This window comes from Cricetulus griseus, assembly GCF_003668045.3.
Source record: "Cricetulus griseus strain 17A/GY chromosome 1 unlocalized genomic scaffold, alternate assembly CriGri-PICRH-1.0 chr1_0, whole genome shotgun sequence".
NCBI classification, from domain to species: domain Eukaryota; kingdom Metazoa; phylum Chordata; class Mammalia; order Rodentia; family Cricetidae; genus Cricetulus; species Cricetulus griseus.
Genome location: NW_023276806.1, coordinates 208,154,343 through 208,181,106, shown reverse-complemented (window position 1 = coordinate 208,181,106; position 26,764 = coordinate 208,154,343). Strand labels below are relative to the sequence as shown.

At 41.2% G+C, this 26,764-nt stretch overlaps 1 protein-coding gene across 1 annotated transcript in view; it reads right to left on the bottom strand.

The window, feature by feature from the left end:
• Window positions 1-26,764, bottom strand: part of Cttnbp2 (cortactin binding protein 2) — a 151,770-nt gene that overhangs the window by 69,333 nt on the left and 55,673 nt on the right. Inside the window, exons 3-4 of the mRNA XM_027389955.2 lie at window positions 17,064-17,285; window positions 3,559-5,191 (exon numbers count right to left, since the gene is read on the bottom strand). Of these exons, the coding sequence (XP_027245756.1) occupies window positions 3,559-5,191; window positions 17,064-17,285 (1,855 nt within the window). The remainder of the gene's footprint in view (window positions 1-3,558; window positions 5,192-17,063; window positions 17,286-26,764) is intronic.

The window sequence follows — 26,764 nt, the reverse complement described above, 5'->3', positions numbered from 1 at the left end:
AAATATCATATACTCTGAAACTTCAAATAAATGCTGTATTTTTAACTTGTTGCTTCCAATTTTTTTCAAGCACAATTTATCTTAATAAATCCTGTTACAAATATGGGGGAAGTGAAATAACAACCTCATCACAACACTAGTATTCATCAGAAACTCTCAATAATGAGAGAAATGGTAATATCTGGTTACCTGGATTAGTAATGACAGAATAGACCCGAATCCATACAGCTACTCTACGGATGTTAGAAAGTCATTCAGTTGTGCAGCATCATAGGCAAACATTAGTAAAGGTAAGGACGTTGCATAGCAGGTCACGAGACAGAGGGGACATGCAATGGCAGAAGAGGAGGAGCTGAGGACAGCTTCTGGCACCAGCTTCAGAGGGTGGAGAGGGGTTAAGGTCACAGCCCAGACCATTCTCGTTTTTGGATTTAGCTTCCAAGCCAATCATACATGAGGATACTTTAAAGAATATATTTAAGGAAAGAAAAAAGTCTGAACCAAATGAAATAAAATGTATAAAATAAATAATAGTGATAAGGAAAACCATGACGAAATAGAAACAGAAAATGTGCAAGGGTTTGGGGACTCGGTTGCCTGGAGTTAACACCTGCTTTAAACTTACTCATCCAATCACTGACTGTGCATGTTCATTTGATAAGTTCCTGAGGGACAAGAACTTCTAATTTATTTAGAACTTACAACACAATTTCAAAAATTCGTGGTTTGACAAGAAGTTGCCTCTGCTTAGTGCAAGTGACAATGCAATCCATTAAAATGGGAACCTTCTGTCATCCCAGCTTTCTTCTGGGCTTTCAGGTCACTTAATTGTTAGACACAGAAGATGACAGGTACACAGGTGATCTCAAGAGAAAGATTATGGGGTCCAGGGCAAGGAGGGACAGACAGTAAACTATCTTACCCATCAGGATAAGGCAGGACAGCCTTCAGTAGGGAAATAATTTTTGTATCCAAGAGTTTATGTTTTAGATGGCAAAGCCAGTAGCATAGAAATAATGTCTCTCCAGGATCAGAACCACAAAAGAGCAAAAATTAGGAATTGCAGTTCCTAGTCACTGCAATGGGGTCAGTGGGAAGTTAATGACTTCCTATGTGCTAATGACCTATGAAGGGACAAGCCCACCTAGGCACAGCCAGGTTAAGAGGCAGATGGAAGGTGCTCTGGTGCTTTCTAGCTGAGATGGGGGTGTTGGCAGACACTGCAGTGGAGCTCAGAAGTGAAGTGCTCACCTCGCATGCACAAGGCCCTGGATAGGCAGCCCAGCACCACCCAAATAATCTTAAAAACAGAAGAATTGGAACAAACGAAATGCAATACAGCCGAAACACCATCAAATTTGGGGAGTTTAGGATGGCCTACTCCTGCAGTTGAATTCTATAATTATACAAGCATGCATCCATCAGTCTAACATTTTTGCCCTCGGAGTACATGAGGAGGTTCTTAATAACACCTGCTGAAGGACTAACTCCTCTGGTGCCACCCTGCTGCCCCAAAGAGGCACACCTTATAATCAAGCCAACAGAGGCCTGCTATTCCACCAAAGGTCTTCCTATAGTTGAGGTGACTATGGCCAAATCAAAAGACTGGATATCAGAAAACAACAAACTGATTGTACATATCTTCCACGGTGACTGCTTCGACAAAAACTCTATTTATATTCTCCTTAGCACCTCAGATATTCCCAAAAGGCATTTTATTTTAGGGTCCTGGCTTCTTTATCTAGAATTCCACTGAACACAAAATAGGTTGTTTGGGCAAACATTTAATACAGTAGGGATTAGCCATCTTGTAAAACTTCCCTCAAAAACCAGTGACTACACATGCTGCCTCTGGAGCTTCTCTTCAAACCTTAAGGATGTCTGCAGCTGGAACTGGGATCAGTGCCTACCCAGGCAGCAGCCAGCAGAGCCAAAGTATCAGAGGACAGATGGCTCTGCAGCTGTAAACAAACCAGCTGATGACATTCATGTGCCCTGGGAAGTGCTGTCTGTCATGCAGTCTATACATTGCACCAGAGCACTCACGGGGCTCCAAATGACTTTGGAGCCGATGCTTTCCAGCGACCTGCAGGTCTTAAGGTTCATGTTTAGAATCTTCTGGGTGGTACCAAATCTCTCCTTTGTCGGGGCATGTTTAACAAGTGGGAAAGCTAACATAATTCTGAGCAATACCAAGAGATGCAACCATTTTGGAGAGAAATAAAAGGGAATCTCCAATACCTATAAAGACAGTGCAAAATGACACTAAGATCAACTGTAAGGCCTATTCTCCAAAGAGCTATAGCAAGACTCTTAATGAGGCTGTGACTGCTCGTGCTGCCCCAAGTCAGTGCCATGCCTTGATGCGTCACGGTCTCTGAGACTCCTTCCAGCAACCCTCTCTCTGAGCAGTATACACTCCTATTTAAGGAAGAAAGAACCTGCTCATTATCAGGAACACAGTTACACACCACAGAGCCTCAACTATAACACTGATCTACCACTCCAAAGTTCATGATGTTTCTGGCTCTCAGTTTTTGCCCTCAGAAATGAAAACCCCTCTCTCAAAGCTGAATTTCAACGGGAACAGGGACAGCTTGATCTACAAGCATGCCATCTGCAGCACTTACCCCCTCAAGGACAGGGCTGCATGCTTTAAGTTATAAATGTGATGCTCTGGAAATGCTCTTTTCCTTTTTAAACCCCTTCTCTTTAGAGCCCAATAGACCTGCTGACCCCAATGTGTGATGTCAGCACCAACTGTTCCAGGTGCTAACAGAGCTTCGACACCAAGCATGTCACTTTAGCCTTGTTAATAAAAAAAGAAATGCTTCCATGAAACTATATACAACAAAAAGAAAATTATCTAGTCCTTTTGCAACTCCCCCAACCAGCAACTTCAGGATGCCCTGATGCAATGGGAACTTTAACATGACACATGTGGCACAGAAGCCATCTGTGTGCTCAAGACTTAGAGGACACTACCTTATCAAACAGGGTACCTGGCATTCACTCATGGTCCTTTGTTGAAGATAAGAAGGGAATGTTCATACCAAACAGATATTCACCTCCAGTCCATTACCTACAGAGCAAACCCCCATCGACGACTGCTAAACCCGAGTGGTGTGAACAGTGACTTGAAAGGATGTTTCCTATGTCACCCTAGAAGGAACGAATTGAATGCACACTAAGGATGATCCATTAACACTGAGGTCTCCTGAGATTAAATATTTGATAAGAAGGGATACTCTATCCTCTCCTGGAAATGCTTTAGTCTCTCTAAATTAATGGTCTTTGTGTGCTTCAAAAACCACTATTTTCAAGTTATTTTCAAGAAGAAGAACTTAGCATGATGGAACCACAATTCATAGGGCAAGATGAATCACCATCACCCAAGAGCCTTAAAGACAATTAAAAAGAAAAAAAAAAACAGAGGAAATAAATGGGGAAACGGGGAAGGGGTATTAAAAATGTTTTCAGACAATTTGAAAGAAAATAGGACAGATGAGAGAATAGGCCACATTCTTTAACAAGGGTGTAAGAGTTCAATCCCTTTACCTGATGCTGTTACCAGGAGGCTGTCTGAGGCACCGGGGCTATGGGATGAGGCACTAAGAGGGTTTATGGAAGAGCAAAAGGCAGTGGTGGTGGGAATGTCAAGGGAGCTGTCTGAACATGCAGGTTGGTTCAGTCCAAGGGTTTCAGCAGGCCAGGCACCCACCTGAGACGCAGCCAGGGCCGAAACGGGACAGCCCGCAGGTGCCACAGTTAAATCTATGGATGGTTTTGGTGGCAGTTGGGGGGAAGATGACTTAGGGATGTTCTCCTCATTTACTACCTTGGTCCCTTGTGGCAAAGTGGAGGGAGGTGAAGCCACAATTTTGTTATCAACTTTGGCCCCTGCATTGGAGGCCCTCAGCTGGGGGTGTGGTGGAGAAGGAGTTTGGGAGAGCCCTGGCTTTTTGGGAGGGATAGGAGGAGGATTTCCTCTGTCAACTCGTGCTGCCCCAGGAGTCTTTAAACCCGTTCGACTGACTGGAGGGCAGGTGCCAGCATCCCCTCCTGGGGATGTTCCCAGCCTTGGAGAAGCACCTGCTTGAGGGCTGGTGAATCTTGACAGTGCCTGGGTCACAGTATTCCGGGCTAGCTGCTTGGCAACTAGGTTGTCACGACTTGTAGGAGAGACATCTCTTGAGGGAGGACTTTGGGTGGTATTTCCATTCTGGTCTGGGTCATTAGCATTGCCCTGAAATCTAAATCTGGCTGCTTGGATTCGTGGGTTGAGACCTGGATGCAAAGGTGTGTTGGCACATGGTGAATGTAAACTGTGCACAGGGGGAGCCTGTGAGAGGCTCTGAGGAGCTGTGCCTGGTGTCTGGGCAGTGGCAGGGACAGTGCCACTGGGGGTTGTGGGTGTGCTATTTGATAGATCGGGGACGGAGCCCGTGCTTGGTCCATTTTCCTCAATTCTATTTGCACTTGGTGTCGGGGCAGTAGGTAGAGAGGTACCCAAGTCACTGTGGGAAGCCTGCCTGTCAATACCTGGTCTAATCAGTAGGGCACCTGGGCCCACATTCCCTTTTGTGTTTGTGGGAACTTGAGGGCTCCCTGTGGAAGGCTTTATGGGTACAGTCAAAGGCAACTTCTTCACAGGGTCAGTGCTTTCTGTCACTGCATCTGTCTGGCAAGCAACAGACTTTATCATGGGCCCTTCTGTTGCCACAGATACTGAAGCCAGGCGCCTATCTTTTGTCTTCCGTGGGAGGGAGAGGCCTGGCTTGCTGTCATTTCCCCTTTTCATTTGCTCCATTATTTTCTTCATCTTGTCTATCTCCTCTTTGAGGTCAGTGGTGTGTGCCTCTTCTCGGTTCAGCTTGGCACGCAGCTGTTCCCGTTCTGTATCGAACTCGGAGAGCTGTTTCTCCAGCTGAGCTTCCATTCCGGCGCTTCTTTGTTTCTCCACTGAGAGCTGGTCTTCCAACTCACTTGTCTTTTTCTTTTCCTCCTCCAGTTTCACCATGACTTCCTCCAGCTTCTGGGCCTCCTCCACGACTTTGCCTGAGAGCTGCTTACACTCTTTCACCAGCATCAGGACCACATGCTTGTTCTTGCCCCTTTCCTCCTCCAGGTGGGCAGCCAGCTTCTTGTGCTCCTGCTCAAGGGCCTGGAGCTGAAGCTTTTCCATCTCCAACTGGAAGATATTCAAAGGGAAGCCTGGATTAATAGACACAATAGTCTTTGTATCATAGAAGGGCTTTTTGTTAATTTCTGAACAAAGGCATGATTTGGGTTAGCAAAAGTGCCACATTTTGTTATGATTTTTGAAAGGATAATGTTTAAAGACTCATTAAAATGGGAAGATTGCCGTAAATGGCTTTATTAAAAACACCTACATGGCAACAAAAGGGAATTGTTTTAATCTATTAAAGTTAACTACAGTGCAAGAGAATCATAGTAGGATGCCTCAAATCACAGCGCAGAGTTCAAAAGGGGCTGTTTTGATGAGCAGAGATCAGTGAGAGAATGGGTGCCACTTAATGATGGTTCAGTGGCTGGAAATTACTTTGAGCTACACAATCAGAGTACTTAAATTCCAAGCTCCATATCTGCCAATGGTATTCTATTGCTAAGTTATTTATTTACCTCTTTGAGCATCTTTTGATGGGCTGGAAGTCATATGTAACCACATGTAAAGGGATTTTTAAAATAAAACTATAAAGAGATAGCAGATTATTTCATTAGAACTACAGTCTATGCTAGTGAGCCTAGAGACTGACCCTCAGCCTTTACTTGGATCCCACTTTGCAGTCCAGCTACGTTGTCTTTCCTGGCATTTCTTGAACTTGGCCCTACCTCTTGTCTCAGGGTCTTTGACCTTGTTGTCCTGTCTGCCTACAATCCCTCACACACCTTCAGGAGGCTCTCCTTCATGAAGAATGCTATGCATGTCACAGAAGTAACTAGCAAGCAAAACCTATGGCTCCCCTGCTCATCAAACTTATGTGTGGGGCTGATCTGCCTTTTCATCAGCTAAATGTATTGGCTGCTCATGAAGCCACAGGATTGACACAGAGAGTAAGCTTATAAAACCTTTATGTCTCCAGATGTGAGGGGAGGGCACTGAACCCAGGGCTGCATGCATGATAAAAGTGCCCTACCATTGGGCTACACTGCCACCCTGAGGTGATGAGATTCCTTCATAGTCACAGAAATCATCGAGCAGCAGAAGAGGTTGGCTCCCCTCTTTCCTTCAGGCTTCTGTTTGACTGTAACCCTTACAGTGAGGCCTGTTTTATGTCAACTTGATACCGGCCAGAATCATCTGGAAAGTGGTAGCCATAGTTGAGAAAGTACCCCCATGATCCTGGCCTGTAGCCTGTGGGGAATTTTCTAGATTGATGGATGGTGTTGGAGGGTCCAGCTTACTGTGGGCAGTGACAGCCCTGGACTGGTGGGACTGAGCAAGGCAAGAAGAACAAGTCAGTAAACAGCACTCTTCCATCATGCCTCTGCATCGATTTCTGCCTTCAGGTTCCTCCCTTGATGATGGACTGTGATACGGAAGTGTAAGCAAAAAACCCCTTTCCTTTCCAAGATGCTGTTGGGTCATGGTGTTTCATTACAGCAGTAAAAACCCTAAGACACGGGTTGGAGAGATGGCTCAGCGGTTAAGAGCACTGACTGTTCTTCCAGAGGTCCTGAGTTCAAATTCACGGCAACCACATGGTGACTCACAGCCACCTTGAATGAGATCTGGTGCCCTCTGCTGGCATGCAGGCAGAAGACTGTATACATAATAAATAAATAAAATCTTTAAAAAAAAAAAAAACCCTAAGACACCTTCTTTCACCTCCATAGAAAGCCCCTTTCTTGTTGTCCATACCATTTTTGTTTAGTATCTATCTGTCTTCTCTACAACATGACTTTATGAGTGGAAAGACTAAGAATCATTTGCTGTGTCCTCCAGACCTACAATAGTGGCTGGCACATGGTTGTACATGATAAATTGTTTAATGAATGAATGAAGTTAGCATTGTTGCTCTATAGTAATTTACTAAAAGAAACAGCTTTTCTGAGCACATGAGCAACATTTATAACTGCATTTTTATTAATGGCTATATATTACACAAAATAATTATCTTTGTGGTATTTTCATGTATGTATATATAACACATATATACAGAATTTAATCAAATTCTTCTCCAATTATCTTCTTTCGAACCTCCCCACCATTGGTCCCCTTCCTCTTCCTAAATAGTTTTTGTCATGGGGAATCTTTGCTATTAACTTTTGGAATCATCTAGGAGGTGTATTACCTCTGCGCATGTCTATGAGGGTGTTTCCAAAAAAGGAAAGCTCACCTTGAGCAGGCAGCGCCATTCCATGCACTAGGGTCCTAGACTGAATAAAACAGGGAAAGGGGGAAGCCAGCTGACCATAGCCACAATGTGACCAATTGTCTCACATTCTTGCCACCTTGCCTTCCAGAGCATGAGACACGCTATCCCCTCAAACCAGGAGACCAAATAAACCTGTCCTTCCTCAAATTGCTTTTGTAAAGAATTTTGTCAGAGAAATGGGAAAAAGAAATAAATATTTTCTTCCTTATGATTTTATGTCATATTTAGAAATGCAGAATCTACAGGAGAGAAAACGTGTAAGGTTTGTCTTCCTGAGTTGGCTTATTTGGTTTAAAATCATGCTCTCCAGTTCACTTCACTTTCCTAAAAGTAACATCATTCCAGTCTCCTTTAAGGCTGGATCACACTATACTATATACATAAACCACACTTTCTTCATCCGGCCATTCATTAATGGGCACCTAGGCCAAGTCCCTGTCTTAGTTGTCCTGAGGTAACATGAGAATTCCAGATTCTGTATGCTACCTTAGATTCTGTCAGGAATCACACATTCAGGAGTAGTAGCCAGTTACATTATTCTGACAAGTCCTCGAGATTGTTTATTTTCTACTGAGAAGTATGTGTCATGAAACTATGAAACATTAAGGGTATACCATGGGCTGCGATGCAGCAATCAGGTTGGCCCACCCACTGCACCTGTCCACTACAAACTATTTTCCTGTTAGTCCAGAAAGTGCTTCATGGGTCAAAGTGGATTTAGTTGTTTAAAGATGAAGAAAGGCTATTTTATCTCCTTTTGATATTGAAAACAAACACGTGGGCATAACCTAATTGTGTTTTGTATGACTGTGATTCACAGTTGCATCAAACAACATCATTAAGGGAACCATTTCTTCCTCCCTTGATAGTAATAACAACACTTTGAAGTTGTGTACAGTGTTTTAGATACAATACAAACACATAGACTACAGTACAGTATTAAAAACACTTGCATTCTTTGGGAAATGAAAAGATGTCTGGTACTTCCAGACTGTTCAACAGTTTACTGGTTTAGGCACAAACATGAAATGTATTCTCTGTAAAGTCAATACTTGGCTCAAGTCAAATTTTAGCTACCTACAGCAGAGGAAGGTAAAATGTTCTAAAGACCAACAACTTTGGGCAGTCCTAATATGCCTCTTCTGGAAGAATCCACTATGCTATTGCTCTGACAGTGTCATGAGACCATAAGAAGACCTCTGTTTAACCAGAGGTCACAGCTATTATTTTATTTTATTTTTTCTCCATTTTTAAATTTAAATTAGAAACAAGATTGTTTTATATGCCAATCCCAGTTTCCTCTCCCCTGCCCCCCACTAACACCCTACTTATTCCATACCATTTCTGCTCCCCAGGGAAGGTGAGGCCTTCCAGGGGGGGGGGTCTTCAGAGTCTGTCATATCCTTTGGGATAGGGCCTAGGCCCTCCCCCATATGTCTAGGCTGAGGTATTATCCCTCTATGTGAAATGGGCTCCCCACTATGCTAGAGATAAGTACTGATCTACTACCAAAGGCCTCATAGATTTCTGAGGCCTCTTCACTGACATCCACTCCACGTTCATGGGGTTTGGATCAGTCCTATGCTGGTTTCCCAGATATCAGTCTGGGGTCCATGAGCTCCCACTTGTTTATGTCAGCTGTTTCTGTGGGTTTCACCAGCCTGGTCTTGACCCCTTTGCTCATCACTCCTCCCTCTCTGCAACTTGATTCCAGTTCAGTTCAGTGCTTAGCTATGGGTGTCTGCTTCTACTTCCATCAGCTGCTGGATGAAGGCTATAGGATGGCATATAAGGTAGTCATCAATCTCATTCTCAGGGGAGGGCATTTAAGGTAGCCTCTCCTCTGTTGCTTAGATTGTTAGTTGGGGTCACCTTGCAGATCTCTGAACATTTCCCTAGTGCCTGATTTCTCTTTAAACCTACAATGGCTCCATCTATTATGGCATCTCTTATCTTGCTCTTCTCTATTCTTCCCCTGACTCAACCTTCCTGCTCCCTCATGTCCTCCTCTCCCCTAAGTTTCAGGTAGGTGTGTGTGTGTGGGGGGGGGGTGTCTGTGTGTTCTATGTGTGTATGTATTCTGTGTGTGGAAGCCAGAGGTCCATTCTCTGGCTGATTTCTGAGATAGAGTCACTCATTAAAGCTGGGGCTCACTGACTGGGCTAGACTGACCAGCCAGTGAGGTCCAGGGATTCATCTCCTCGCCAGTGCTAGATGTCTTGACCACGTTGTTTCTTCAGTATGGAACACCACACCTTATTTCTTTTATAGCTTTCATCTTCTATCTCAGAATCAAATTTGAGAAACCTCTAAATGAAAAACGTGTAACTAATGGCTGATATTTATACCCCAAACTCCACTACTATAAAAGTACCCACAAGTCTTTGGTAATTGCTGTTCTTCCATCAGTAGTGCCTCTACAATTCTACCTAGACAGTGAGACAGCCACACAATAGGCCCCCAACGTCACCATCACTCACTCTTCTCCAGCTTCCTTTACCACTCACTACAACAGATATTTCAAATCTTCACCTCTGCTGATGCAATGTTCCTGATGGTTTCTAAGATGACTCCTGGTACACCTTCACATGATTCCTTTACCAAGAAGATTCACTCACTGAGAGAATGGTTTCCATCTGTCCAACATTAGACTTTCCTTTAGTAATTAACTCGATTCTTTCCAGTCACTTCTTGGACTTGTTCCATTACTTACCACATTTCTCCTTGCAAATATCAAACATGTGCTCTGTAAATCTTCCCACTGGGACAGAACACACTCCCATGCCTTGTGTGTGTTTCAGAGATGCGGAGGTGCAGTGCCAAGTCTGATCCCAAGCTTCTTACTTGTATGACCTTGCTAAATTGTAACTAGAAAGCTTAGTTCTGTATGGTTTCCTTACTTGCACAACAGCAGACATATATTAATCAGGAATCACATGAGACCAGTGTTTTAAGATCCTGCACCATAATGGAGACACAGTACAATTCCTTATCACCAAACAGAAAACTGACTTATTTGCCTCACCTTCCAAAAATATAGGCTCAAAAGAAACAAAAGCCAAAGGCTCAGTGGCAGAACGCATGCCTAACATGCAACAGACTTCGAATTTGGTCACCAATGCCCTCTAGGAAGAGAGAGAGGCAGAGTGTTTGACTCAAAGTATTATTGTCTTCCTGTTCTCACCTTCCAAGGAAAGGTAACTTTGCAACCAATTGGCTTCTGTTCCCTTGCTTCTGCTCTCTTTACTTTTTCTCTGCCCATAAAACAACCTTCATCTACTTATCCATCCATCACTCATTCTATTTTTATAGAATAAACTAGAATTGAAAACAAAATTAAGGCTGGGCAGTGACGGTCCATGCTTTTAATCCCAGAACTTGGGAGACAGAGATAGGTGGATCTCTGAGTTTGAGACCAACATGGTCTATAGAGAAAGTTCAGGAGCTATACCCAGAGCTACATAGAGAAAACCTGTCTCATAAAACCAAAATCAAAATAATTAATATTTTAAATAAATCAGTTTTATTCTTCCTTGGGGAAGTGCTGTGCAAGCACTGTGCATAGTGCTGGTGGTTTAAAAACAATTTTCAATTCATAATATAACAGCTAATTGTATTGTTTAGGAATATGTCACTGTGCATAGTTTTCTTTTTCACTTAAACTACAAGTTAGAGACCTGACTACATTAAACATATGGATATATCTAAAGAAATAAATTGGACAGAGTATATTTTGACAATGACAGAAAGTTTTACCACCAATAATGGAGAAGGAATGCTTGTTCAGATATTTTTCTACAGGAATTAATAATAAATCCTTGAAAAAATTATGGCTGGAGGGTTCTTGAGAGGAATAAAGAATACAGGCAGGAAGACAACAAACTCCCACCAGAAAAGAACCAGTAGCACTAGGTGTGACTTCACCTTTGGACATCCCCTCTATGGGACCAATCCCTATCCGGGTACCATTGGAGGTACTAAATTGGGGGTACCAGAACTTGGCCACCATGCGTGAGGACTTGGGTTCAATTCCTAGCAAGAAAATTTTAAAAAGGAAGCTATGTATTTTTCAATCTTAACCCTTAAGAAATGTCAGCTTAATCAAAGAAAAACATTGAGTTATGAAGGGCGTTTGCTTTTTTCTAGCATCAAAAATGAGTTCAGTAAACAGAGAATACACACGTCTCCGGAGCAGGAGATCCCTAGGTGTCTGTAAGGCCTCAAGATAGAAGACAGTACAAAGGTGAAGGAGTAATATGGCCCCTGGAAGCAGAGATTGATTGTACCTAAGCCAGTAGGCAGAGTTCTTTGGATGCTCTGTGGTGTAGCTTTGCTTATGTCTAATGAGAAGTGATAGCATCATGACTGACGTCACAATATGCTGTGATGCTATTCTCAGATGTCAACTTGACTATATCTGGAATGACCTAAAACCCAAGCAGTTGGTACACCTGTGGGAAGAGTTTCTTCTTGATCAAATCATTTGCATTAGAAAGGCCCTTTTAAAATCCCTTTTAAGCTTGGACGATCCATCTTTAATCTGGGCCACACCTGCTAGCAACCTATATAAAGGGCAGAGAAGATGGGAACTTGTTCTCTTTTCCTGTTTGCTCTCACTCTTACTGGACAGTCCATGTCTTTATTGCCATTAGAGCCTACTTCTTTGGGATTCTGGCATGTAATGAACACCATCTGAGAAATCTTGCCTCATTGACCCATGGTCAGAACAACTACTGGATCTTGGGCCTTCTGTTGGTAGATGGCTATTGTTGAATGAGTTGTATGTACTACAGCCTGGAAGCCACTCTAATAAATACCCACATATGTGTGTGAGTGTATATGTATATATGTCTAGAGAACCCTGACAAACACATACAGTGAAGATCAAATGAGCTAATGACATTGGACCTAGCACTTACTAAATAAATGCTGCCTTGGCATATCATATCTTACAAGAGTCCTTTAAGCCTTTTGGATTCCATCACAGGATCCTGAAACCTCACCTTTTCATCCTCTCCAGGGATGTCTCAGTTCTGCCCTATACTAATTTTTCATCTCATCAATAAGATAGCCTCATTTAAATATATTTTCAGTGGTATATTTGTAGTGGCTTAAATGTGAATGGTCTGAATATTAGTGATGTCCCCACACTTCAATGAAAACAGAAAACAATCCACTTAGCTGCCTAGAGTGTCCAAAGACTAGCTACTTCTAAGAAAATAAAAACTTCTGGACTCCATTAATGTTATTATCAGATCTAATAAAATTTTCTATACGATTCAGACATTGGGACCATACACTAAACTAAAAAGTTAGCAACTTTTCTCTTCCTCTCAGGTAGGTGCTGAGGAGGCCCACACAGTAGCATCACCAGGCTCTTTAGCAGTAGTCCGTGCATTGTGTGGAAGAGCCTGGAGGACTCAGTGAGAAAGCTGGTGGTGGCTCCAAGAATAGCACCCAGACTGGAGCCATGAATGTGCATTCATAGAAGGAGTGGGAAACTCTGTAGGTGTGAGCTCAATGGCCACATAAAAGCAATTATCTCTAATTCACAGTGGAGAACAGAGGGGGAAATAATTGTGTCCATTTATAAAGTAAGAGAGCTATGTGTTTTTTGCCTTACTGCTGTCTAAATCTTCCAACTCTTGTTGTATCCTAGTGTTCATTACCTTGTTACGCTGCCTATCTGGTCAGTTCTAATAAACAAATACATAATCATATATGTTAAAAGGTCTCTGCTTTCCCTTTTCTAGCTCATTGAGCCTATAGCTGCCACTCTGAAGTGTTTTTTAGCAGTTCCTTCATCATAAAACTATCACAAGAAGGAAAGCAAGTAGTGGAAGCCAGGTTTTGCTGCTTTCATGGACAAAGCAAAAGCACCTCACATAAAAATGTCAGCTCAAACCCACAGATCTGCGTCTCCTGGGTCCCCTTCATAGCTGCCTTGCAATGTTCTTGGGCCATCGAAGTCTATTTTAAAATGCTGTGAGACATTATAAAAAGGAGCCTGGGATGAGCTACAATTATCATTCATGTGCAAAGTATGGTAAATACTCTCCCTAAAAATGGTGTTATGGATGGCTGTCTCCTATGTTAGTAATGGCTAAACATCTAGAAAGCAATTTAAAAGTTAGTTATATGTGATAAGCTAGTCATTTCACAATGAAACAGCACTGAATGAATACAAATGGCAGGATAAAATGCAATTATGCAAAACAGGAAGAAAGGGCACACAAAAGAAAATAACCAGAATAATTTGGTTTCAGGTAGGGGGGCTTATGTGTTATTCCTTTGTCTAGAATTAGAAACCACTTCCTATAGAAAATTCTCTGCTTTAGGATTCCACTCTACAGGGTCTGAATATGTCTACCAATCACTTTCCTGATCTTCCACGAGGCTGAGGAGAGAGTATGTAGCCAAGTCTGAGCATCACATATATTTGCTGTTGGCTTCCAATAAGTAAGTGAAATGAAGAAGTCAGGGCCAGGAGGCACATTCAGAATCTTATGCAACGAATACTCAGGGCCCTTCAGTATCAGCAGGGCAGAGGAGCAAGCCCTAGTATAAGCAAGAACCAATGGTTGCCATCTAGCTCTGCAGAGAACATTTGTCCATGATTCTGGCTAGTTAGGGCCCATCCCCTAACATCCCCACCATACTGAGCCATGCTGTGAAATGACTAACACTTCTGTAAACCACTCCTGTAGGCCTGAGTCAAGGCCTACTGGTGTCACGTGCTTAGAGCTAAGGCTTCTACAATGCACACTTAATGCTATGACACTGACCTAATGATGCACAGATGCTACCATAAGGAAACTACATCTGGTATAGAGCTAAATTTTTGCTGGCCAAAACATCACTTCTTTGAATTTCTTAAGATATGATTTTGGCCTGTTTTTAAAGGCTTTGCTCCAATTTTCTATTCCAGTGATAGAAATCATACTTCCAAAGTATAAATAATAGATTTGAAAATATACAGATTTATTTTCTTCCCAAATGTCCAAATACATTAGAATGAAAGAGCTATTAAAAGATGAAGAAAAAGATTTAAAAAAAAAATCAGAGCCCCAAATTTCATTTCACCCTGTGTTCCTGGCACAGGACAAGGAGTAGATTACCCCAGGCAAAATTCCCCATGCTGGCTACTCATTAGCTTATTCAAAGTGGTTTTAAAGGCTCAGCCTATTTGCCAAATTGACTCCTGCCCAAATTTCTCTGGCACACGAATTACCAAACAGTTAACTCTCCTATTAGTAGCCTCAGCAGGAGCCAGCACATGCAGGAGCCCAGAGCCCCTTCTGGGCCTTGCAGGCCCAGCCATAGCAGCACATGGGCCAAATGTCTCAGAATTCCCAAAGAGATGTGACAGTGTCCGCTAATAAACACTTGAATCGCAGAGGGTGAGGCCTTTGCCTTCACTGACTTCCACAGCAACTGCAAAGCTTAGGAGATTTAATGAGAATAATGGCTTTCTCCAACTACAGCTTACTATATATGGAGGGAGATGAAGGCATTTGGTTAAAGATTTACTTTCCATACTAAAGGTGACATAATTTTCTTGTTACCAAAAAAAAAAAAAAAAAAAACCAACTGGGGTTTCTGGTTTTGTCAGTATTTTCTTTATAGCACACAGGGTAGAAAATGGAATGTAAGTCTTTTCACACATTGCAATCCTACTGGAACAGGAGATTCTTTAAACACAAAAAAGCAGCACTGTCCACCCAAATGCCCTTCACTGAGACTTCACAGCCAATGTATCTGACCATAAAAGGACTCCTGTATCCCGTTATGCAGAGGAGGCAGACCCACGGGCTTGTTTTATATGAGCCTCTCTGGGCCCATAGGACAGAAACTATTTCCTTTCACTCCCAGCCAGGTTGGAAATGACCCAGTCATTCAGAAACAAACAGGATGTACATTGATTAAAATAAAAAGTCAGCTAGATAATAAAATCTTTGATTCAACTACAAACGGGTCCTTTATTTTCTCCTAAAAGCAAAATCCAGGATATAAATAGAATTTTGAAAAATTACACATTTCATGTAATAAATGAAAACAAAATATTTTCTTAAGTTTTGATAATGCAGCATAAAGTCCAGCAGAAATCATTTATTATTATCCACCTCATTGGACATGTTAAGAACATAATTGAAATGTATCCTCTCCAAGAAATATAGATGAGTTTCAGTGACATCAGTTGCAATGCACTGGCTTTTGCTTGTGTGGTTTGCGGGGAGATTTGAAAACCTCCAGAGACCTTGGTGGTTATCTGAGGGGTTGGTAGAAGGCTTTTAAAGTCCAGAGGAAAAGTGATTGGTTCCCTACCAGGAGCATTCTGCTCTCCTCTCCTTTTTTTTTTTTTTTTTTCCAATTGCTTTTGTTTCCTGCCATGTACCATACTGATAAAAAGATCAGCTTTTATTCCACATAGGAGCACGCTGGATTCATATGATAATGAAAGACAGAAGTACAGCAAAAACACACAGCTTAAATGATAATGCCCTAAATATTTACAGTAAGGCACATTCAGGCTATTGTCTCCCAGGTGTTAAATGTGGATGTAAAGATTCTTTGAAAAGGACAGGTGGAGAAAACACTGCTTTATGCTTTAATGATGGCAGGGAGGAACTGCCCATATTAATTCCAATTATAGCAGAGAGCAGCAGGTTCTCAGACTTCCCGAATGTACTATTAAAAGGAGCAATGGTTTTGGCAGTTTATTGGGACAAAATAGAAACTTATTTCTTTATGGCTGAGCTGAGTTTGTGTGTGTGTGTGTGTATGTGTGTGCATGCACGCCCCTGTGTGTATGCACGCATTCACACACATGTGTATGTGTCTATTTCTGTGTGTCTGTTTCTGTGTGTATGTCTGTGTGTGTGAGTGTATGTCTGTGTGTCTGTGTGTCTCTGTGTGTTTGTGTATCTGTGTGTGTGTTTGTGTGTCTCTGTGTGTGTGTGCACATGTGTGTGTGTGCACATGTATGTGTGTCTGTGTGTGTCTTTTGTGTGTGAGTGTGTGAATGTGTATGTGTGTCTGTGATCAAATTAGCCTTCTTTGAAGCATATGCTCATGTGTAAGCAATGTGGCGTGCTGCTGGGAGAAGGAGAATACTGGTCTAAGTGACTGTGCCAGCTAGAGTTCTATGGCCTTCAAATCCTAGAGGTGAGTTTGCCACCAGCCTTAGCTTTAAGAGGACATTTGGTGACAACCATGCAAGCTCTCATTCTCTTTAGCTACTTTCCTTTTTGTTCAGAAATGCTAGAAAATAAAAAATAGAAGTTGTATTTGTAAAAACATCTTTAATTTTGATTTTGTTTTAGATTATAGTCTCATGTATTACTCAGGATTGCCTCATCTTTCCATCCCCCTGCCTCAGCTTTCCAAGCACCTGAGACTGCAGGTATGACCCACCATGCCTGCCTGAAAAGAAGTGTTTACATAGACTCTAGATAAAATGAGGCCCACTTTCACCAAATTCATATTTTAAAGAAAGTATTAAACATTCCATGAAAATATTCACTTTTCATACTGTTATTTTTAGTTACATTTTGTACTTACACTAATCCTTCCTTAAAATGTATTATTCAATAGCCAGCCACCACCTGAGATGGTTTTTTTGCTCCACACTGCTACAGGAAAAACAATCTACTGTCTCAGTACCTTTTTCTGCCTGCTCTCAGCGGCAGCCAGCTGTGTGGACATCCTTTCTTGCATTTTTCTGCAGTGGGCCATGACAGCTTCAAGGATGGAGAGTGGGTTGGTGCAGACTGGCTTCTCTTTGTCACCAGCACCTGCTTCATAGTCTCTCTGCAGTGCCAGGAAGGGGTCGTTTAGATTAAATCTCCCATACCGTTCCTGGATAAACACCTCCTTCCTTCGAGCCTACAACAGAGTTGGAGAAAGACATTAAAGGAATAAATGAAAATAACAGAAAGAAATTTATCCAGAAGTTTTGAGATGTCTTTTCCAAATAGTACTCAGGGCTACTCTAAAGGTTGACAGACTGTGTCATCGGGTGGTGAGCCCAAGGCCAGTAGGACACCAAGTCTGACAAGCTTGGTAGGGCATCTGGCCTGTTTCCAAAGTTTCTTCCCACTGTTATCTAGATTTTGGGCGTCCCCAAAGACCCACATATGGAAAGCTTGGGGCTCGGGGATGGGTGCTACTGGGATAATCTTTAGAACAGTGGCTCTCAACCTATGGATTGTGATCCCTCTGAGGTCCAAGGACCCTTTACAGGCTTCACCTAAGACCATCTGAAAGCACAGCTATTTGCATTATGATTCATAACAGTAGCAAAATTACAGTTATAAAGCCGCAACAAAAATAACTTTACAGTTGGGAGTTACCACAAACAAACTGTACTAAAAGGTCATAGCATTAGGAAGCTTGAGAACCACTTGCCTCAGGAGGTAGAAGGGAATCAGACTACTGGGAATATGTGCTTGAGAGTGGTATTAGGACCAAGATTGCTTCTCCCCTTTTCACTTCACTGCCTGACCTCCTGTGGCAACCAAGTCTCCTGCATAGCAGAGTCCCGCCATGATGTACCACATATTGTGACCTCGGACTGACACCTCTGAAACTGTGGTCCACAGCAAGCCTCTGCTCTTTTTAAGATGATTGTCTAAGGTATTTTGTCATGGTTGTGGAAGGTGTTAGCACTTCACATTAGAACTTCACGTTTTCAGCGGTTGGAAGATTGCTCAGTGGGTTAACCATGCTTGTTCCACAAGCAGGAAGCCCTGAGCTCAATTCTTAACACCCATATTATGAGCCATGGGTGCAACATGCAAACCATAAATCCACCACTGTGAGGGGCTTGGACATCTGGATCTCTGTTTTTGGTTTTTTTGTTTTGTTTTGTTTTCTTCAAATAATAATAAGGTAATAAGGGAGAGAGCAGTACAACTGGGTATTCAATCTCCACCTCCAGCCTCTGCGTGTGCACACATGAACACATACACACACACACACACACACACACACACACACACACACACACACACACACACACGGTGAGGAAGAAAGAGGGAGTGACTATGAATGTCTTTTACACTAAAATTGATATAAATAAAACTTTTCCATAAATGCTTTATTTCTTCAGGAGTCTGAATTGATTATAGGTGTGGTGTTGTCTTTTCAGTTTAACATAAAATCCATGAGGCGGGAGAGATGACTCAGTGTTTAAGAGCACTGGCTGCTCTTCCAGAAGATCCAATTTTAATTCCCAGCACCCACAGGACAGCTCACAGTCATCTCTAACTTGAGTTCCTGCCTGGGGATTCAACGCCCTCTTCTGGTCTCCTGAGGCACTAGGCAGTCATGTGGTACACAGATATACATGCAGGCAAACCACCCATACGTTACATGCATAGAGATAGATAGATGGATAAATAGATAGATAGATGAGAGACAAAAAGCTTATGTTTTTTAAAAGATAAAGTAAAATTCATGATCATTGCCAACTATACTAATGTAATAGATTATTATGCTGTCTCCCATAAATTTCTATAATTAAAACAATTTAGACCAAGTAAAATGAGAAGTTTTGATAATATAAAAACCCTTAGGAAAAATTATCTTTATACTCATAGAATTGATATTTTAAATGGTAATCAAGCTAAGTTACAGTCAATATATTTGTTCTTTCTTTTCCTAACCAGGAGACATTGTAAGGATTTTGATGAAAAAATGAATAAACTATAAAATTCTTTAAATAAGAGAATGTATTCATACTTTGTAAAAAAATTATCCAACTCTAAAGCCTACAGTAAAGTAGAGAAAATAAAACTATATCCTCATTGTTGAAGGGCATTAACATATATAGTTCACAGAATCCCAGGAAAGAATGCAACCTCGTTTTACTCCAAATGTCAGACCATCAGTGACAAAATTAATTTCACACTTATGTAATGAACACCAAATGCAATTTTCTATAAATAGTCTACAATGGTCTTTGCATGAAATGGAAAATAGCAGTAGAACTATATCAAAGACTACCTACAACCCTGATTCAGGTCACCCTGAAATAACTGCTAACACATTTTCTGATACTGAAAAAAATAATAAATTACAATAAATCAAGAATAATTTTCTCAAATGTCAAATGTTTTCTCAAGAAATACTACACGTAGTTCCCTTCTTCAGCACAGCTGCATGGAACTATGATTTTCCATTTTTAGGTGACTGTCAGCAAGTCAAAACTAGATAAATACAAGTGCCTTGACATGGGGAAATCTAACATGTTGTTTTCTATTACCAAATTAGATTAAAAAGTAAAAAAAAAAAGAAAAAAGAAAAAAGAAAAAACATAAAAAGCTCAGTTTCCTTAAACTGCCTTTCAGTAGCTTTCAGAAAATAATTTTAAATTGAAAAAATAACAAGGTTTGGAAGTTAAAAGCATTTCATGCTTCTAGGTTCTTCAAAGTCAATTATATAATCAATGCCTAGGTTAAGTATTACTTCAGAGATTTAAGTTCAAAATCAAAGCCACTTTCCCCCTATTTATGTGACGTATCATCCCTGGATAAACCTGGATGACCCTGTGGTTTTTCTAATTGCTATTATTTAATGGAAGCCATATAGTCATTTTTATGTCATACAGCAAGCCAACTGCCATTATATGGGAAGGAGGCCCTATGACAGTCTCTCTCCTTTTATCCAAGCTGTCTCCTCTCCATTTTGCCCTCTCTGAGTAGAGAGCATTGGAGGTGGGTATCCAGGGGAGATGCGGGAGCTATGGGTGCCCTGACTGGTTCTTTACCATCTGAGGATGGAAACTGTGCCTAGCTTTCTTCACAAAGTACTTGGTGACTCTAAGGGATCCTTCCTTTCCCATGTTGGGACCCCCCCACCTAGTTTCCTCAATGTATGCCATGATTTATGACATGCTACACAACCTCCAGGGCTCATTATAAAATGGAAGATTTTGTTCAAAGTCCAAGAAAAATTTCAAGGTGGCAATGTTATAGTATTCAACTAAGTGTGGGTAGGGCTCATCTAAGTGTGGGGACTGCAAGACAGAAAGCCAGCCCAGCCTGTGCTCCTTATGGTGCAGCATTTGAGATACAGCGTCTATGACTGAGGTCTATGTTTTCTCCATGCTGCTATGGCAAAGAGATCCAGTTTCGCCTTCACGATGTCATGCCCAACTGGTCTCTGTGAAAAAAGTCATTCATCTTTATTCAAATAAAAGATCATCGTTTCTATAAGATGACCTCACTAGCCAATTTTGCACTTCCACAAAAATAGCTGTTGACTCAACCGTATCTCCACCTGGCCCACAAGACCTCCACCGTCTGCAGTGAGTCAATAAGTTGTATGGTGGTATCTTGCTTATACTCTAGCAAATAAAGCTTGCCTGAAGGTCAGAGGGTGGAGCTAGCCACTAGCTAACCACAGAGATCTGGAGGTCTGTACAGATGGACAGGAAGTGAGATGGCTGAGCAGAGAGAGGAATAGGAAGGAGGAGACAGGAACTCGGCCTCTTTTCAGTCTGAGGATTTCATAGAGGTAAGAGCTCCAGTGGCTGGCTGCTCTGTTTCGCTGATCTTTCAGCTTTCACCCCCTAATATCTATCTCTGGGTTTTATTATTAAGACCAATTAGAACTTGTGTTACAAAATTGGAATGTTTTATATCTTACTAGAGGTTGAACCAGGGCCTTGAACACATTAGGCAAGTATTCAACAACCATAAATTCCCGGCCCCTGACCCCTCCAAATGAGACAAGTTCTCACTAAATTGTCCAGGCTAGCCTTGAACTTGTAATCCTTCTCAGTCTCCTCAGTACCAGTCCTGTTCCATCATAACCAGCTAAATTGTTCTCTTAAAGTCATGTTCTTTCTCTTTCATTAATTTGAATCCATCTTTCTTCTCTCCTTACCCCCACACCCCAAGATCTGATTGGTTTTGGTTTTCTTCGATGTTTTCTATCTGCTGCAAAGAGAGGTTCCCTTGGTGAGGGGTGAGAACAGCATCTTATACCAAGGAAGAAGCAACTAAACTAGGCAAGAACAGGAGCAGAGTCCTCTGAAGAGAAATGATTCTGTGATAAAAACCTTACTCTAGGGGTTAACTCTCAGTCCCGTAGCACAGTGCCTGCCTAGCATGTATAATCCCAGGTTTAACTTTTCATGACCAAAACCAAACAATTAAAAAAAAAAACAACTTCCTTTTTAATCTCTAACAACTACGTTGTATACTATTCTCAAAGCAAATAAAATTTAAAAATCAAAACGAGATTTCAAATTTTTCTTCTGAAAACGTGATCCTGTTCATCACTTCTGTATTTAGTATTTAACTGTGCACTTGCTGCTCAAATTATACACAATTTTAGTCTATCCATTGGCCTGTGTGGGAAGGAACATGTGTGCTGTGTTTGTAGAGGTTAGAGAACAAGTTGTAGTTTGGTTCTTTCTTTCTACCATATGGATCTCGGGGAATAGAACCCATGTCTTCAGGCTTACTTGACAAACATCTTTACCACTGAGGTATCTTGATGCCCCCCCCACACCAGATTACACTTTTAACAATCTATTTTTTACTACTGGACATCTATTTTTTATTATTGTATATTACTCATAATAGTACCTTAAATAATTTCTGAACACATAATGGAAAGAACCACTTGCCTCAGGAGGAGGATTATTGAACTAAAATTAATTTTAAAATCCTGTAAAATAGATTTATTGAGAACACATTTCCACTTTTTCCCAATAGCTTTTATGGTGTGAAAATATTTAACACTTTTTTTTTGCTACTGTGAAATAATTTGGTGTTTTTGTTGTATTTAGCTTTATCATAAAATTGTTAGCTTTTTCTATTATAGCAAGGTATAGAATTTATTCGGGTATCTCTGAAATAAATAATAGGAACAAAGAAAATGTGATTTATATGTATGCATACAAAATGTACTATTCTGCCATAAAAATGAAAAAATTGACCTTTGAGGTAACATATCTGGAACCGGAAGATATTACATGAAGTGAAATGAGCTAGATATATAGAGAAGTGTTCCATATTCGCACTCATATGTTGAAGCTAAAGTAGAAATGGATTAGAATAGTAGCCACTGAATGCTAGGAAACATGGGGCAATGAGACAGAGAAAAAGCTGAATTACAATGAGTACCAAAGTACAGATAGGCAGGCAGAACATCTCTCATGTTCTGTAGTCTGGCTGAGCACAGTTTGTAGGAATTATGCATCCCAAAATAACTAGTAGATAGAAGTTCAAAGATTCTCCCAGTACAAAGAAATGATAAATATTTAAGAGCTGAAAACATAAACAATTATCTAGATTTGAATGTTACATGTTATGTAGAGGCATCAAATATACAAAAAAGTGTCCCATAAAGATGCACAATCTTTTGCAACAAACAAAAATGTAAGATTTAGCAGCTTTAATGACCTAATTGTGGCATTCATTTCCTTCTGAAAATGTTACATAATTATAAGAAAATCATAAAATAGAAACACTAATCATTTTGCTTTATAAATATGGACAGACACTAACACTTACAATGAAGTGCAAAACATATATATTAGATTCCCTTAAGGATGAAAGCAGCTGCATCGTGTTGCTAAATATATCCATATTCCTGATATCTACTGATTTTAAAATAAGAGAAATCAAGGAATACTCATTTGTTATGTAAAAAATTTGCCTTTTAGCACCAAACTTGATCACATTTTTCATGTTTCTAAAATCATATACATGCCAGGTATCTTAGAGTTTTTATTGCTATAAAGAGACACCCTGGCCACAGCAACTCTTTTAAGAAACATTTAATTGGGTTGGCTCACACAGTTTCAGAGGTTGAGTCCATTATAATTATGGTGGTGAGCATGGCAGACATGGCACTAAAGAGGTAAGTGAAGAATCCCTCATCTTGTAGGCAATAGGAAGTCAATTGTCACATTGGCAGTAGCTTGAGCAAAGGAGACCTCAAAGAACACTCCCACAGAGACACGCTTCCTCCTACAAGGCCACACTTCCTGCAACAAGTCCGCACCTCCTAATGGTACCATGCCCTGTGAAATTATGAGCGCCAATTACACTTAAACTACCATATTGTGTTTCCATGAATGAACATCAAAGAACATGTATTCTCTAAACTAACCCCTGAACTCCTGCTGTTTTTGTTTGTTTCTTTTTTGTTTTGTTTTTAGTTTTCAGGTAATAACTTCACTCTGTGAACACACAAAAATGTCTTTGTATGTTATATATTCTCTGAATTTCTTATATCCCTGAATTATCTTTATAAGTAGTGTTTCTGGAAGAAGGTAATTTTCTGATTTAAAGGCACTTCTGAGTCTGGGCTGATTGAGAATGCAATTGTTTACCTTGATCCAAGAGTTGGAAGTCACAGATTGAATAAGAGCATGAACTGAAGAAAATAGGCTGCAATGTCTGCTACACTTGATCTTAACCAAAAGACAGAGAAAGCATTGATGTCAACTCTTAGTGCATGCTTCCAATGATATATAGCAAATTATCCGCACTGTAACTGATTTTAAAAACATCTTCACACATTTAATACTAGAAAGCTGTGTCAGGCTTTGGAGGCTATGAAGAAATAACCTGACATAAACAAGTAAGTGGAAGGAATATTTATTTGGGTTCATAATTTCAGCCCTAGGTTAACTGCTCTGCTCATTTTGCACTGTGGTGAGAGAGAACATCATGGGGCATAAGCATATGGCAGAGGCTGATCATCTTTGGCAGACAGGAGAGAGGAAGGATGACCCAGGAAAAGATAAATCCCTGAAGGACATGCTCTAGTGACCTACTTCCTCCAGTGAAGCCTCAGAACCCTCCAAAATAGTTCAACCAGCTGGGGATGAACTCTTTAGTATACAAGCTCTTTCCAGACAAATGTCTTCTTTTTTGCACTGGTTATATAAGAGAAACGGTAAAAAAAAAATATGTTTTGATATCTACATGTACTATAAAAATGGATGAGTTTCTTTTTTTCCAATGGAGTTAGAACATGGTTGATACAACTAGATACCTGGGAATGTTTGATAACTTGGAAACTTTGGGGTCTCACTACTAGGTTGGTAGGTACTCTCAAATGCTCAACAAGGTAAGCAGCAAACTTGGTGTACATTTGGCATGCATGCTGTTGGTCAATATGGAATGGAAAACTACTATTGACAAAGACACTTAAGTCTATAAAACAAACATACACAAGGAGGTGTGGTTCATTTTGCTACATCACACACATAATTCACCTAGTTTGGTCAGCAGGACATCAAAGCCTGTAATCTCTAATTTCTACAAAGGAATTAGAGGCTCACCCAGTGTAAACCTCACTGGGCTATGCCTTCCTCTAGCATTTTCCTTGCAGTTCTTCTCAAATGGATTACTTTTATTGAACTGACCCAGTTAACCCAGCCTAAGGAAAACAACACATTCATAATGCATGCTTGTTGTATGGCTAAAAGTAGCACTTAGCCAACTTAAGCAAACAGAATATGTAGCCCAAAGCCTCTGGAGGAAAGAGCTCATGAAACAGGGTCAAAGTCAGATCTTCAACACAGAACTATTTCTAGAAGGTGGCAAGTGAGGACATGTTTACCACTTGGCTAAGAAAAAGCCGGGGGGGTTGCAGGAAGGATGCAACCCTTTGATCTAATTTTGATCTGATGTCAGATCAAAACAGTTTCAGGAACACCACAGGGGGCTGAAGCATCTGTTCCCTGCATCACTTTTTTTTTGTGTGATGACTGTTCTTTGTACTCCCAAAGTAGAGCCAGTGTAATGGGTAGTCTTTCAGTATTGCCTTTCTACAATAGAATCTTTACAATGAGCCTCCAACTCTGCAAATTCATGATCACCTTTATTCCCTAAGCTGCTTGGGACAGCTCCCCACCCCCAAGTATCTCCTACTGATGGTTCCTGCTCACGGCCTCCACTTTCAATATCTCACAAGGTTCAGGGTTTGGCTTTAGATTCATACAAGCCTTTGTAGTTACACGTCCAAGCCCTTTAAAAAATGTTAACCTACTTTTCAACACACATGTTTATCCATTTGAGCATCCTTACGCAACGTTTGCCTTTCTTAAGACATTTAATAACATAACAGAGTATTTTTAATGTCTGTCTTGTTTGAGACATAGCCTAAGCTACTCTTGAACTCCTTACATAGATGAGGATGATCTTGAACTTCTGCCTCCAGCTCCCAAGTACTGGGATTCCAGGTGCACACCACCACAGCCAGGTCTACAGGGCTAGAGCTGGAACTCAGGGCTTTCTGAATGGTAAAGAAGCACTCTAAGAACTGAGCCACATCCCTGGCCCACTTTTCATCCTTTCCAGTGACAGTAGATCAAGAGCTGGGCGCAGTGGCGTGGCACTGACTCCCAGTACTCAAGAGACTCAGGCTGAATTGATTGAATTCAGGAGTTTGCCCCCCCCCCCCGGGCTGCGGTAATATAGAAGGATTTCATTTCTTAAAAAGAGCAGTTGTGTCAGCAATAAAGAATACTAAACATACACAATACTGAATATATGTTTTTATGTATGAAGAGACCAAGCAACCAAAAAAAAAAAAAAATGACTTGAAGGGGATTTTTGCTTTGGGTTGAGGAAACCTTTTTCTTAGGAGGAACAGCTATTGTACAGGTTCTTGGATTATGCCTCAGAATTACCTGAGTGTGAAATGCATTTCAAGAAAATGAGTCATTATGAAGACAAAGACTAATTAGTTACATGCTTAGTCTCTTACAGGAGCTCTTTTTTTCCCCCTTTTTTATTTAAATTAGAAACAATCTTGCTTTACATTGTCAATCCCAGTTCCCTCTCACTCCCATCCTTCCCTGCCCTCCCATGGGACACCCCTATCCTATCCCCTTTCTGCTCCCCAGGGAGGGTGAGGCCTTCCATGGGGGAATCTTCAAAGTCTGTCACATCATTTGCAGCAGGGCCTAGGCCCTCCCCCATGTGTCTAGGCTGAGAGAGTATCCCTCTATGTGGAATGGACTCCCAAAGTCCATTCATATACTAGGGATAAATACCGATCCACTACCAGAGGCCTCATACATTTCCCAGGCCTCCTAACTGACACCCACGTTCAGGGGGTCTGTGTTGGTCCTATGCTGGTTTCCCAGCCATCAGTCTGGGGTCCATAAGCTCCCACTTGTTCAAGTCAGCTGTTTCTGTGGGTTTCTCCAGCATGGTATTGACCCCTTTGCTCATCACAGCTCCCTCTCTACAACTGGATCCCAGGAGTTCACTTCAGTGCTTAGCTGTGAGTGTCTGCTTCTGCTTCCATCAGCTACTGGATGAAGGCTCCAGGATGGCATATAAGGTAGTCATCATTCTCATTATCAGGGGAAGGGTGTTTAAGATAGA